Raw genomic sequence first — 16,648 nt, 5'->3', positions numbered from 1 at the left:
TGGGCCCCATCATTTGCTCAGCCTATTTTCCTGCCTGTGTTTGTGCCTTCATCTTGTTTCACTGTCAATACATGTGGGGGGGGGCTATCTATTCCTTTAGTTTTCCCTTTTCTTGCTTTAGGCTTATGTAGTCCTCCGGCCGTGACGAGGCGTCTAGGAACATCGTAGGCACGCTCCACGGCTACTGCTAGTTGTGTGGTAAGATCAGGGATCTGCAATCTGCATAGTTACCAACTTTTCTGGTTTTCTGTGGCTTAGCTTGTTTTGTTTTCTTTTTCTCCTCGGTGACCCATTCATAACAGAAAAACATTCTAAAAATCCTGAAGCAACATTTCAAAATCAAAGACTTGGGAAATGTGAAGTATTATTTCTTGAGGGATTATCCGTCTGAAGAAATGACAGCAGACATCTTCACGAAGGTGTTGAATGCTGATAAACACCAGAGACTAATAAAAAAGTTGGGTTTGATTGAATAAGTCCTTACTGTTGAGAAAGGTTGTTGACATATGCAACAGATCAGGACTTATTATAAGTGAAGGGAGGACTTTACACTATAATGAAAGAACCATGCTTGGGCAGAGAACAACAATAAGTAACACTAAAAAAGTCATATATATATCACTTTGGATGCTAATACCAATTGTAGTGCTAGAAACCAAGATTGCTGATTAAATGCTTCCTCAGGGATCCCAGAGGAAGGAGACAGGAGTCTCTGAAACATGTAGGATAGCTTTTTGGTCCTCATTGCAATCTCTAGGCTGCAGCCCAGTGCATCACGTGTCTCTGACTTCACACAGGTCCTTGCTGACGAGCAGTGTGAAGTTCAGGCACCTAGTTCAGTGTGTTTTCCCACCCAGCCTGCCATTAGAGCGACTCCTGCCACCGGCCGGGGTAGCATCGCTAACAGGATTACAGCAGTTCTTAAGCAAGAAGCATTTAATCAGCAACCCACTGGAGGAGTGTTATTATTTACAGAAGGACTTTTGGGATCTCCAAACACAGAATCAGTGTTCACTTGTGAGACAAAGCCCGCCCTCCCCCTCTGTGGCTGTTAACCCCTACTACTTTACAAGGTAATCTTGGTTTCTTGCACTACAATTGGTATTAGCATCCAAAGGGATATATATGACTTTTTTAGTGTTACTTGTTGTTCTCTGCCCAAACCTGGTTCTTTTATTGTGCTCTGGACTTTAATTTTTTTTTTCTCTTCAAATCCATTTGAGTAAGACAATAGATACCAGTGACTCTAAGCGCAGTAGTAATTCATTTATCTATACAGACTTTTCATTTGACATCTATGGTGACTGGTGTCTTTCTACTTTTGCTGCTGGAGTCCCTATATATACTTGAGCGCCACTGAGGTTTTTATATTATAGGACTTTTACACTAGCCTGACAGCAGATGGCAATGGTGTGAAGTTATATGGTTGCTGTATTGTGGGGAGGGAAGTTCTCTGTTGTTGTATTTTTACTTTCGCCTTTGAGTGTATTATAGCAGCAGCATGGACTTTGTGCTACTGAATTCTTATCTCATGTTCACCCATATGAAGTAAATACTGTTTACTCAAGATAACTTGCTCAGTGAACTTCTCTTATGTACAGGTGGTCATTCTCTGAAGATGCACTCTGCTACAGCCCGTGCATACACACACACACGCATATACAAAGACGCAAGCACACACAGTATAATGTTCCCACATGCACATACACACAAACACACAGTATAATGTCCCCACATACTCATACACACACGCACATGCACGCACATATACACACACGCAATCACGCACATACACAAACCCACCACCTGACTAGTCACATGACTGTGACATCACCACAGGTCCTTAAATACATATAGAAGTTTGGTGATGTCCCTTAGTGCTTATGCGCACTAAAGAAAACACTCTGGGCTATATCACAGAGACAAGCCATCTCTGAGACACATACCTCCCATCGACTATATGACCCTTAGCCACGCCACAATATACACACAGTATAAAGTCCCCACACACAAACACACACATATACAGACACATACATACACTAAGTATAATGTCCCCACATACACACACAAGCACGCACATACACTCACGTGCATACACACATACTGTATATATACATGCAGATACACACATACGCACACACACAGTGTAATGTCCCCACACACACATTCATGTGCATGCACATACACACATGCAAGCATGCGCATACAAACACACATATGCACATGCATACATACACAGTATAATGAAACGACACACACACGCCCGTGCATACACACACGCAGATATACACATGTAGATACACACATGCACATACAAACACGCATGCACACACACACAGTATAATGTTCCCACATGCACATACATACAATCATGCATACACACAGTATAATGTCCCCACATAATCTTACACACACGCACATGCATGCACATATTAATATCCCAATACACACAAACACACATGCCCGTGCATACACACATACAGATACACATGCGCTCACAAACATGCATACGCACTTGTATACACACAGTATAATGTCCGCACGCACACATGCACGTACATACACACATGCAAGCACGAATATACAAACACATACACACAGTGTAATGTCCCCACACATGCAGAAACACAAGTGCACATAAACACGCAAGCATGCACTTACACGCATACGCACACGCATACACAGACACATACACACAGTATAATGTCCGCACACACAAACATGCGCATACACACAAACACGCAGATACACGCACACATACATACACATGCACCCACAAACACGCATATACACATGCAAGCATGAACGTATTCGCACATACGCAAGCATGCACATACACACAAACATGCACATACTCACAAACGTGCACATACACACAAACATGCATATATGCATGCATACACACACACACATACGCACATGCATATACATACACACAAACACACAGTATAATGTCCCCACACACACGCAGATACGCACATACACAAACATGCACATACACACAAACACATGCACGTGCAAACACTCACAGAAGTACGCACACACATGCATACACAAACACGCATACACACAAACACGCATGTACTGGCGTCCAAAGCAAGCCTTTATCTATGTGCATTTTTTCTACTAGGCTGATAACCCCTCCATGGTCTGTTACGTGTGGGGTGGTTGTTTTATCAGTGGATTGCACCTGTGCTGCTCCTTGCCTTTATTAGTGGAGGCCGGCTACATCCTGCTACATGTGCATTTGTTCATCAGACAAGGTTTTGGGAAGGCCATATCTTGTGATATGAGTTTGGTGCATATGACTTGGTAGCAGGGCAGCCCTTGCCTTCAATGCAACATTTTTTATTGAAGCCCTCCTGGATATCTCATGAAAGGGGTATTGGGGTGCGTCATAATTCTTGGCAGCCCATCCACTCTCTGCATAGGCTATAACAGTTTCGGAGACCCAATGTTTAATAATGGCCCTTTAAGCAGATTAATGCTGCCTGATGCCCCTGTAAAAATAGGCTCTGTGACTTTAAGAGTCCCTTCTTCATAAAGGAAACAATATATGTCTGCTTATGTGTCACACACCACATAGCCAGCTAGGGTTGGTGTTTCCATCATTTTCAGATGTTTTTAGACCTTAAAAGGACCCCAGGGGGGGATCGCGGTAAAAATGCTTGGGTCTCCCGTAGACTTACATTGGGCTCGTTGTTCTGTCTGAGTACCAGAGTATTCCAATTTGCTTGACACGAGCACCCGAGCATTTTAGTGCTCACCTATCACTAGTGGGATGGTGATGCTAATTATGGCATCACCGCTGCTCACCATCTTGGTGGAGTTCTCAAAGCTTTGGAGGATGGTACATATGTCTGGAATCCATGTCCACTCCTGAGGTCTTATGTGTGGAGTCTGAATTGAACACTGACAGCCTTGTTCATGCTGGTAGTCCACAACTGCCCTCTTCTGCTCACAAATCCTTCCCAACATCTATCTGTAGTGTAGAGTTCCAACGCATGGGGACATCACACAATAGTCGGTGAGCCGGAAGCTGCAAACACTGCTGAAGCATGGCAAGGGCGGCAGAAGCTGTAGCTGACTTTCTAAAATGGGCACATAGGCGGTGTACTTTGACAAGCAGATCCATCAGCTCTGGGTAGGTTTTGAGAAACCGCTGAACCACGAGGTTAAGCACATGGGCCAGGCATGGTACGTGTGTGAGCTCCTTGCCTCAGAGCTGCCACCAGGTCCCGACCATTGTCACACAACCATGCCTGACTGTAGGTTCAGCGGTGTCAGCCACAGATCTGCTGTCAGGACCCACTGCCCAACAGGAACTCACCGGCAGCAGCACAGGAGCCTGACCTGGACATCTTGTGCCGGGGGTAAGCCCATGGCACCAGGGAGCAGTGAACGCAAGCGGTACTAGCGGTGTTGAGGCAGCTAGTTGCTCGCAGGAGAAGGCAGACAGTACCTGCGGTCACGTGACAGAGTCAGAGGAGGTGGGCGGAGCCTAGCGCCGCTGTAAGGGGAGACAGCGTGAGGTTGCTGCAGCTCTGGGGGCACCTGCAGGAAGGAGCGGAGGTCCCAGGGATGTTAAAGGGGAAGCAGAGATAACGTTGTCACACAAGCCAAGGTCGAAACACAGAGAGATGCTCGAGTGAGCACAGAGTACTTCCGAACATGCTCGCTCATCATTAATGGAGAAGCGTGTATGACACCTATCCATTACTAATTCTATAGTTATATTGTAAGTAAAACACTCTTTTCCTTTTTTTATTTAAAATAACAAACACAGATTTCAACCTGAACAGTGCCAAGATGCGACCATCCAGGCTGAGAACCACTGGGAGAATGAGCTGCAGCGAGCACAGCATCAGTGACTAGCTGGGCCAATGAACTGGAGAAAAGGAAAAGTGTGTTTTGTTTTTATTTCAAATAAAATATTTTATTCTTTCTGTGTGCTTATTTATAATATAACTATAGGATTAGTAATGACTTGATGTCACCGAACAATACAAAGGTGACATCAACCCCAGAAATATAAACCCCCACTTGCCACTGCTATAGAGCAAGTGGGAAGAGCCAAGCAAAGTGCCAGAATTGGGGCATTTAATAGATGTGCCTTTTCTCGGCAGCTGCAGGCTGCTATTTTTAGGTTGGGGGAGGGCCAATTTCTATGGCCCCTTACCAGCCTGAGAATACCAGCCCCCAGCTGTCTGCTTTAGCAAGGCTGGTTGTCAAAAATGGGGGGAATCCACGCCATTTTTCTTACTTATTTATTTAAATAATTAAATAAACAGCATGGGGACTCTTCTATTCTTGATAGCTAGCCTTGCTAATGCTGACAGCTGAGGGTTTGCAGCCAGCAGCTGTCAGTTTGGCATGGCTGGTTATCAAAAAGTAATCTAAGCCGTTTTTCTTTTTTTTCAAAAAATACATCATTTTTATTAGAAAATTCAGAAAACAGGTTAACAAACCAGACTGTGTAATATAATCAATTGTCCGTATGCAGACAACACAAAGAGTAACTTTTATGGGTTTATCTGGTAATACATAAAGAACAAACATTAACATTTAACCCTTTAAGTCATCAACATCCATCTTATCAAGTGATTTAACTGACAGTGCATGTTATCAAAGCCATCATGGAAAAACTTTTATTCATAAGCAAAATTGTAACCCTGACCAGTTATCTCCCTCCCCATTATTAATGTATGCGTAGTAGTCCCAGATTATTTTTGAGATCCTCTAATATATACCATGCTGTAGAGACAAAAGGATTAACCATATTCTGTTTCTCCCGAAAAGCAACAATTCACAATAAATTGATTCCACTTCAAAAGAAACTGGCCTGCTTGTGTTTCTTTATTACATAGGGCATCCCACTGCTCTACCTCCATGAAATGTTTAATTTGTGCTATCAGTTCTGTGATGGATGGGGGGTGAGTCTGGATCTAATCAATATTTCAGAAGCATTTTTATTGCTAATATAAGCAAGGTATGCAGCAGTTTGGGAGGACCACCTATCTTCTTGTTAGAAGCATCTGTGCATTCTAGAAGTGAAACAAGGCTAAGTAAGGAGACAGGGACTAACGTGAACCTCAAATGGTATTAATCAAATTTGATACCAGTCCCCAAAAAGAGACTGACGCAGGACAGGACCAAAGGCCGTATATGAAGTCGGAATTAGATAGATGGCATTTAGGACATACAGTTAGTCTATTAGATAGAGGATTTTTTTGTGTATATTGAAAGCATATAAGGCCCCATGCGTGATTTTATACTGGGTCTCTCTCCACGTTTCAATTATGTGTTTCCCAAACAAGCTTCATCCCTCTCTAATCTTGCAGGGAATCTCCACATCGTCTAATTGCTGCTTCCAATATTTAGAGAAGATATCCAGGTGCACCCCCAATAGATTAGATTTCATTACAGAATAAAGAACTGATATTGAAGGGGTACCCATGAAAGATAACAATATGACATCCGACTCGTTTTAGGCAACCTCAAATGTAACATCTTTTAAATTGTCCATAATGGAGAGCTTGATTTGTTCATATTGAAAATAGTATTGGAGGGGTAGATTATATCTCTATAGACATTATGCACATGTTAGCCATGCCAATTCAGTTGGGTGGAGAAGCTGAGAGACGTTATTTATTCCCACCTGTTTCCAAGCCGATTTTCTTTAAATTATTTATTTTGATTGCAGACACTAGCTGATGAATGCACCCATCAGCCAATGCCAGTGACCAGAGGTAAATTTTTTACCTCCGATCATAGCTGCTGGCTGTCTGACCAGCGGTAATGATTTTACCACCGACCAGAAGCAGTGTTTGCCGCACTGCCATGCACATGACAGTGCGACAAACAACCGGTGTTCGGGGCATCGGTGTTCGGTGTTCCTGGTGAAATCCGCGTTCGGTGTCCATGCTCGAACAGTAAGTGTTTGGTACAGACGCTGAAATTTATTTAGGTTCACTCAAGTCACGGGTATGTGGCCAGTAAAGTAATCACAGTAATGCCACAACCAGGATGGCTACAGTTGGGGACTCGAGCTTGTGCTCGAGCATTCAAAAAATGCTCACCAAGTAATAAGTATCTTGAGCACACTGATGCTTGAGTGGATAACGAGCAGTGACAAGCATCCTCGCTCATCACTAGTTCTAGTAATATCTTTCTCCATCAAGTTCTAGTGAAGATGGGAACAACGGAAGGGAGGCTTCAGATAATCCTTCATTGACGAAATACCAAACGCTGATGCTCTATGTGTGAAAGAGCGTCACACTGGAGCTACTGATGCGCTTTCACACATAGAGCATCAGTAGCTCCGCAGGAGAGCTACTCAGTCCAACCACAAAACAAGCCAGTTGGTTACCATTACTCAACTGGCTACAGTCATGGCCAAAAGTTTTGACACTTACACAATTTTTGTTTTTCACACAGTTTGTTGCATCAGTGTTCTTAAATCTTATAGTCAATGTTTGTTTGTTGATGTGCTGTGATAAGCATTTAAGTTTTTAATCATATATATATATATTTGCAAATATATCAAATATAAAAAGTCAATATTTACAGTGCTGACCCTTTTATTTTTCAAGTTTTCTGCAATTCACCCTGGCAGCTGGATATTAGCTTCAGCGCCAAAACCTGGCTGACGGCAACCGTTTCTTGCCTAAACAGAGCTGTAGTATTAGTAAAACTATAAATCGCAGCACAAGTTCTGCTGTAGAATATTTAGCTATCAATGGTTTGTTCTTATAATAATAATAATAATAATAATAATAATAATAAAAATAATATTTATTTTTATAGTGCATAGTATAGTGTATAGTATAATGCATATACTACATAGAATAGTGTATATACATATATACTGTATATATATGTAGTGTATATACGGTATATAGTGTATATACGATATAGTATAGTGTATAGTATATTCCGCAGCGCTTTACAATTCAACAGTTCATATACAAGTCATAAGTAACAACATTTAAGATGATACAATAATTAAAGCAAAGATAATGATGACCCTGCTCATAATAGTGTAAGGAAGTGAAATGTGATGCTTTCTTGTTCCTTTCCTTCAGAGTTATCCCTCCTATGTTACTATGTATTGTGATGCAGTGACCCATGTGACAGCTAGGGGCACTGTATGGCCTTCCCAGGACATGCATGCAGGTGTTCCCTATATTGTGATGGGGAAATGGTGAGCGGCAGGGTGGTAAATGGCCGATATGTATCACAGGGTGGGTGGCCCTTGGATGGAGCTTGAAAGTGTGTTGATCAGCAAATATACTGCTGAGGGTTTTTTGCTGTGTTTTAGGGAAGCTTCCAGGTGACTTGGTGAGATGGGTGGGACCAGTCACCTACAAACCCACCCAGGGGCGTGTGTCTGAACGCCCAAAGTAAAGCCTGTGTGTATGGCTGGGTGTGTTGAAAGGACCTGCAAAGAGGTCATGAGCCATGTGATCCATACTTTACCTGTGGGTGTGGCTACGGACCATATAATGTGCCTGAGGTCTGGTCACAAGAGAGAGTGTGTGTACCTGAACGGTGCAGACTGCAAGGTCCTCTAAGGTCTGTGCTGGGAGATCCTGGAAGGAGGATCTGATCCCTGGAGCATGTGGTGAGAATTTGGACCCGGTGAGGACTGGGTATGTTGGACGGTCCCCAGGAGGGAATGGAAATCCTGAATAAGGAGCTCCTAAGAGGTAACCCCGGACAGGGTGAAATAACAGTGTTTAGGCTATAGAGCCTGCATTATGGACATAGCACAGCCTGTGTAACCACAGGGCTAAGAGAGCAGAGCTCTATTATGAACATTCATCTGTCTGATATAAGACTGTTACTTTTCTTCATGCTTCCATGGTTTGTGCCTTATAAATATAAACCGTATGGACTATTTATGTGAAAAACCCATGCCGGACCCTGTTAATCTGTTGCCAAGTAAGTGTCCCCCAACACGAATAATAAGCGCTACCTTACAATATATATTGCTGTATTTTATTGTTTCTGATTAATGTCTGCGGTACTGCTACATAGAAATTTGTATTATCTCCAGTCTTTAATGGTATTGCCACATGTACGTGTTACCATTGTGCATTGTATAATGTTATGTGTCTGTTGTCTACGTACAGTTAGGGTAAGCTAGTGCATCCTTCTGGGGACATTAGAGGAAGGCACTCTTAGTACATAGTTCCCCATAGACCAGGTAGATGTAAATAGGTTGCGTGCCACTACATGGGAGCATACTGGACATATATGGATATGGATATATATGGATGGACTGGACAGGGGAAAGTTGAGTGAGGGGAAGGTCAATTAATAGAAAACTAAAGTAGTCAAGGCGGGAGTGGATCAGGGCAACATTAAGGGTTTTTGTTGTTTCCGTGGTGAGAAACGGGCGGAGTCTAGAGATGTTCTTTAGGTGATAGAATAGGCAAGTGATTGTATATCGGAGGTGAAGGAAAGATTGGTGGCAAACATAACACCCAGACAGTGTGACTGGCTGCCTAGACGTTATTATGGTGCCACACATGGAAAAGGGTATGTCAGCTTTAGGGAGATTAGTAGATGGCAGGAGCAGAAGAAGTTCAGTTTTGGAAAGGTTGAGTTTCAGATAGAGAGCAGACATGATGTTGGAGACTGTGGACAGACAGGCACTGGTGTTCTATCGTACAGCAGGGGTAAGGTCAGGGGATGACTATAATATACAGTGGGGCAAAAAAGTATTTAGCCAGTCAGCAATAGTGCAAGTTCCACCACTTAAAAAGATGAGAGGCGTCTGTAATTTACATCATAGGTAGACCTCAACTATGGGAGACAAACTGAGAAAAAAAAATCCAGAAAATCACATTGTCTGTTTTTTTTTCATTTTATTTGCATATTATGGTGGAAAATAAGTATTTGGTCAGAAACAAGCAATCAAGATTTCTGGCTCTCACAGACCTGTAACTTCTTCTTTAAGAGTCTCCTCTTTCCTCCACTCATTACCTGTAGTAATGGCACCTGTTTAAACTTGTTATCAGTATAAAAAGACACCTGTGCACACCCTCAAACAGTCTGACTCCAAACTCCACTATGGTGAAGACCAAAGAGCTGTCAAAGGACACCAGAAACAAAATTGTAGCCCTGCACCAGGCTGGGAAGACTGAATCTGCAATAGCCAACCAGCTTGGAGTGAGAAATCAACTGTGGGAGCAATAATTAGAAAATGGAAGACATACAAGACCACTGATAATCTCCCTCGATCTTGTGCTCCACGCAAAATCCCACCCCGTGGGGTCAGAATGATTACAAGAACGGTGAGCAAAAATCCCAGAACCACGCGGGGGGGACCTAGTGAATGAACTGCAGAGAGCTGGGACCAATGTAACAAGGCCTACCATAAGTAACACACTACGCCACCATGGACTCAGATCCTGCAGTGCCAGACGTGTCCCACTGCTTAAGCCTGTACATGTCCGGGCCCGTCTGAAGTTTGCTAGAGAGCATTTGGATGATCCAGAGGAGTTTTGGGAGAATGTCCTATGGTCTGATGAAACCAAACTGGAACTGTTTGGTAGAAACACAACTTGTCTTGTTTGGAGGAAAAAGAATACTGAGTTGCATCCATCAAACACCATACCTACTGTAAAGCATGGTGGTGGAAACATCATGCTTTGGGGCTGTTTCTCTGCAAAGGGGCCAGGACGACTGATCCGGGTACATGAAAGAATGAATGGGGCCATGTATCGTGAGATTTTGAGTGCAAACCTCCTTCCATCAGCAAGGGCATTGATGATGAAACGTGGCTGGGTCTTTCAACATGACAATGATCCAAAGCACACCGCCAGGGCAACGAAGGAGTGGCTTCGTAAGAAGCATTTCAAGGTCCTGGAGTGGCCTAGCCAGTCTCCAGATCTCAACCCTATAGAAAACCTTTGGAGGGAGTTGAAAGTCCGTGTTGCCAAGCGAAAAGCCAAAAACATCACTGCTCTAGAGGAGATCTGCATGGAGGAATGGGCCAACATACCAACAACAGTGTGTGGCAACCTTGTGAAGACTTACAGAAAACGTTTGACCTCTGTCATTGCCAACAAAGGATATATCACAAAGTATTGAGATGAAATTTTGTTTCTGACCAAATACTTATTTTCCACCATAATATGCAAATAAAATGAAAAAAAAACAGACAATGTGATTTTCTGGATTTTTTTTTCTCAGTTTGTCTCCCATAGTTGAGTTCTACCTATGATGTAAATTACAGACGCCTCTCATCTTTTTAAGTGGTGGAACTTGCACTATTGCTGACTGACTAAATACTTTTTTGCCCCACTGTAAATATGCCATATTCTGAGTATACTTCTAGAATGTTCCATGGCTTTCCTGATACACACACATGCTGCAGATTTGACCCCCCCACAGCCCTCTGCACCAGGCTAGCTCTTCTTCACACTCTGCCTGCATGTGTAATCCTATACTCCTTCCTCCCCCTCCCTCAAAAGTGTGCTGGTGGTCAGAAAACAATCCTTTGTCTGAAAACATGTGCTTCCTTTGTGTGTGAGAGGGCATAACTTGACCCCAATTAGTGATAGAGATATAAAAGTTACATACTCCGAATGTTCACCGATAGACCTACACCCCAGTGAATTTTCTAGGTTCCAGTACCAGTCGAATCCAAGTTATGGATTCAGCCTGAACTGGGTAATGCAATGGATTTGAATTTGGATTTAAATGAATTCCAACATCATGCTAAGGCAAATGATACTTTGGTCATCGCTCTACAAGATTCCCTCCCTGAGATATGATACTTATGAGGTTTTAGGCATTTCTGAAAAGGGGATTACTTCCAGAGCTCCGCCCACCCCAGTGATGTCACAAGCAGAGGGTATATGATCAGGAACCTCAGTCTGAGGTCAGGCAGACCTGTGGGAGACAGTGTACACCATCCATGCTGTGGACTGAATCCTTGCCTTTGGGAACCCCTTCCCCTAAACCACATGCTTACCATGGACTGAGATATCTGTAAGTGTTTATTTTTCACCTTTAATCCTTCTTTATATTGTAATTGCATGTACATTCTATAATTGTCTCAATTTGTAACATCTTTTTGTATATTTGTAAACACTGCCTACTTTTTGGAGTAAAAATATAAAATTACTAGCTTCGTTTCTCCTTGCTCTATAACGTATACCCACGACCTCTGTTCTAAATTAAGCCAATGCTACAGAATGGGTGGCTCCTGTCCCGATCTTAATTAGAACCAGGAGCTGGTGGTGGTGTAGCGTGTGTTCTGGGCTTTTGGGGGAGACCCTGGCAGAGACGAACGGAGTTTGATAAGTGTATATCCCACCTAGGACCGGGATTAGTCATCTCCCTCATTGCAGCCTTCCCATTAGCCCGTATATGGCAAGGCGGCTCGTCTGGTGACCGCTTACCCTAGGTGCAGCTCCCTGACTGACCTGAGGGTAAAGGAGGGCGCTGGAGAGCTGTAAGTTCCAAACTGGAACTGGAAAGTGGGATATACATAAATCCCTGCTGAAAAAGAACTGGGGGGGACCAAACACACCCCAATTTGTGACATATTGGTGGCAGCAGTGGGATAACCAAATATATCCTCCCAGTGATTCGTGACAGACGTGTTTATTTGTGTGTCATCAGCATAAAGATGGCACCTTTTTGACAATCTTAAGATTGTTCTTAAGTCTACACTGTTATCAATGTATTTGAATATAGACTTAACTGTGCCTTTGAACAAGCAATCTGCTCATGATGCTAGGTACTGGGAAATTGTGATTACATAAGGCTGATAAGAGCAGCTTGTTAGGAGTGGAGATGGAGGGAAAGTGAGATGAGCAGCTGTTATATGGTGAGTAGTGATGAGCGAGTATACTCGTTGCTCGGGTTTTCCCGAGCATGCTCGGGTGTCCTCCGAGTATTTTGGCATGCTCGGAGATTTAGTTTGTGTCGACACAGCTGCATGATTTGCGGTTGCTAGACAGCCTGAATACGTGTGGGGATTCCCTAACAAACAGGCAACCCCCACATGTATTCAGGCTGTCTAGCAGCTGTAAATCATGCAGCTGCATCAACACAAACTAAATCTCTGAGCACGCCAAAATATTCGGAGGACACCCGAGCATGCTCGGGAAAACTCGAGCATTGAGTATACTCGCTCATCACTAATGGTGAGAGCTGACTGGATTTTAAGGAGTTAACTCATCTCCTGAAATGTAACTATGACCAGGAGCTGTACAGTATTTTCAATTTAAATCTTGCAAATAAGTATTTTTGTAAATACATATGTGGCGCCCCTGAGGATTCAGTTGCTATTGAGGTACTGCACCTCCTCCTGAGGTGTGGTACCCCACCATCCAGGCAGGTTGGAGGCTCCTGACCACGCTCCAACACTTGCATCACACACAACACAGTAGTTCAGCAAAGCCACATTGCGGCTCACTGCTTGGAGTGTAGCAGAGCACCTTTGGTGGCTCCCTGCTTGGAACACGAAACGTGCTGGGAGGCGGGTGGAGTTAGAATACATAAAGGAGTGGGAAGGTTTAGAAGTTGAGGGCAGTTCTGAGTCAGAGAGTGAGGAGAGAAGATCCCTGGGAGAGGGATGGAGGAAGGAGGTGCTGCAGCAGATCCCGGTGGCCTGGGTCTGCTGGCACGGGAAAGGAAAAAAGGAGAAAGACATTGAACAGAAACCTGATCTTCCATAAGAAGGAGAGACTAGTACGGAACGTAGGAGTAAAAGGGAAAAGAGGACGTGGGTTAGGAGAGAACCCTGCCTAGAATTTCTAAGCGCAAGGCCGGGGCCCTGTCCCCGAGGTTGTATGGATACTAATGGTCCTGCAGTAGACACCGGTGGAGTAGTGAGCTGTAAATGCACTACTCCCATCTAAGACTTGGGGGCACAACAGCAACTTGGATAGTGAGCCGGGACTTAGGAGTAAGGAGAACCCGAAGCAGGCTACAGCTGTCTGCCGTACAACTCAGTACTAGGAGTACTTCACTTAAAGGCGCTATAAGAGGAGACGTTCAGAAAGGCACATGTTTGCAGAGTGTTGAAAGGGAGCATTCCATCTGACCTGGAGGTTGACTGAGTACCTGACCTGGAAGACACAGCACGGAGGCAGGCACCTGTGTGTACTACAGACTGTGAGTAAAGCTTTGGAACTACATGCCCTGGTGTCCTCCAATTATTCCTGCGCTAACACACCCTGTACCACTACATCTGGGTACCAGCTTCTACACCGCCTGTGCCTCTCCTCTACCCCTACATCTACACTGCCCTGGGACTACAGCTCCACCTGTGGGGAGCTTCACCATCTTGGCTGCAACACACCACCAGCCCCAGAGGATCTGCATGCAGCGTCGGCTTAACACCTCACTTGTCGAACACCACAGGTGGCGTCACAAATTATTCATTCAAACAATTACATTTCACCATTTCAATCTCCCCATTACTTGGGTGCCCAGGGCCACAGACCGGGTCACCGCTGCTGTGACACATCCCGCTGACACCGGCCAGGTACCGAGTACCCCACAGCCCTGGGAGGGCGACCCACATACTGCTGCCCTATGTGCCTATGAGTGGTGGCATCACTGACCACTCAATCTGCATCACGTGACCCTGGCTTCAGCCGCCACTGACATCTGCTGATGTCACGTCAACTTCCAAAATCTCCTGCATCACCCAGGCGTGACTCAGTCACAGGCACCCCCATGATTGACTCAGCTGTGGGCAGAATTTCACTGCACGTCACAGTCCACTATCCAGTGCATGCTTTCCCGCACTTTCCCTCTCTTCTATGCTTACATTGGCTGCAAGCGTGCGCTAGATACTGGGCTGTGACGTGAGATGAAACTCCACCCACAGCTCAGTTAATCAGGGAGAGGGGTGCCTGGATGATGCAAGGGATTCTGGGAGTTGACGTGACATTAGCGGATGTCAGCAGCAGCTGCAGCCGGGGGTCAGGTGATGCAGACTGAGCGGTCAGCAATAGCAGCAGTATGTATTTATGAATATATTTGTTTTACAAGGTTTAAATCGATGGGAGCATTATAAAATGTAATGGACAACTTCTTTAAGGTGAAAGTTGTCACAGCAGGAGAACAATAGCAAATAGAAAAAGCAAATCAAATGCAAATTTGCATATTTTAATGCTAACTAATTAAATGAATTTAATAACTTGAGAATGCCTCTTTAATACTAATTTTCACAATAAAACCTGAAGCAGCAAACTTTATGAAAATCTAAATTTTTGGTCTTGCACTGAATCCTCAACAGGCTTCAACGTGGATAGCATCAGAATGCAGGCAGCTTCAAACAGGAACAATGAACAGTCACAAATCACGATCCCTTACATAACCTACAACCTACAGTACAAATATATAAATATGCTAATATGTTTTAAAATTTAGTGAGGAAGATTGAAAAAGAAGGAATGCGATGCAGTCACAACCATCTTTACTATAATTCATGTTCACCATTTTCAACAATATTAGGTGACTTTCACATAATTGTACAAAAACCTACCTTAAAGCATCAGAGAAAGCCTCTACACCATACTTTGACATGGAATATCCTGACACGCAAGGAAATGTCAGTCTACCCAGGGAACTAGACACGTTAACAATACGTCCTTGGGCTTTTCTTACAAGATGCAGTAGATGTACAGTCACATCCACCATACCAATCAAATTCACATTCAGGACCTTGAGGAAATCTTCCTTTTTTAGCCATTCAATGGGAACAGCAACAGATGTACACCCTGCGTTATTAACCAAGCCCCAGAGACCTGCAGTGTAGAAAAAAATAGATGACAAATCAAATTATTAAAACTTCATAACTTCATATTTCTCTGCATAGATTAACATATTACTGGATAACTGGCAATTTGTACTTTTTTGCATTAGCTTTCCTAACTATATAACTCATGATATCTTGTTAATAGGCAGACATTGGTAGTTACAGGGCCACATACTGCTGAATCATCTCACCACAACTCTTTATGAATACCTTGACCATATGTAGTTTAGAATATGGGGTCACTTATCGGCATTTTCTGCTGTTTTTGTGGGTCGCCCCCATCCCAGGGCTGTGGGGTACTCGGTACCAGGCCGATGTCAGTGGGATGTGTCACAGCAGCAGTGACCCGGTCCGTGGCCCTGGGCGTCCAAATCCATGGTGGTTTGTAATATAGTTTATGTGATAGTTCGTGACGCCACCTGTGGTGTTTGGCAAGCAAAATGTTAAGCCAATGCTGCGTGCAGATCCTCTGGAGCTGATGGTGTGTTGCAGCAAAGATGGTGTAGCTCCCCACAGGTGAAGCTGTAACCCCAGGTCAGTGTATAGGCGCAGGTAGTATAGAGTAGGACACCCAGATGTAGTGGTGCTGACGGTGTTGGTGCACAATGACTGGAAGACACCAGGGCTTGTAGTTCCAAAACTTTACTCACAGTTCATAGTACACACTGGTGCCTGCCTCCGTGCCGTGTCCTCCGGGGCAGAGACTCAATCAACCTCCCGGGCAAGTTAGGCTTCTCCTCTCCAACACTCCGCCAACATGTACCTGTCCTGAACGACTCCTCTATTGCGCCTTTTAGTGTGAAGAGCTCCAGTACCGTGGTACTCTAAAGTTCCTCCTGCCAGATGTTCCTA

At 44.0% G+C, this 16,648-nt stretch overlaps 1 protein-coding gene across 7 annotated transcripts in view; it reads right to left on the bottom strand.

Moving 5' to 3' along the window:
* LOC141091343 (17-beta-hydroxysteroid dehydrogenase type 6-like) overlaps positions 1–16,648 on the bottom strand; it is a 265,988-nt gene that overhangs the window by 91,071 nt on the left and 158,269 nt on the right. For all 7 annotated transcript variants that reach the window (XM_073576880.1, XM_073576881.1, XM_073576883.1 and 4 more), the window contains one exon: positions 15,524–15,785. In XM_073576880.1, the coding sequence (XP_073432981.1) occupies positions 15,524–15,785 (262 nt within the window). The remainder of the gene's footprint in view (positions 1–15,523; positions 15,786–16,648) is intronic.

The sequence above is a fragment of the Dendrobates tinctorius genome, unplaced genomic scaffold (assembly GCF_039654945.1).
Source record: "Dendrobates tinctorius isolate UK_male_01 unplaced genomic scaffold, ASM3965494v1 ptg000051l, whole genome shotgun sequence".
In the NCBI taxonomy this organism is placed as follows: Eukaryota; Metazoa; Chordata; class Amphibia; order Anura; family Dendrobatidae; genus Dendrobates; species Dendrobates tinctorius.
The sequence above is the reverse complement of the archived record's forward strand: the minus strand, read 5'-3'. Positions and strand labels throughout refer to the sequence as shown.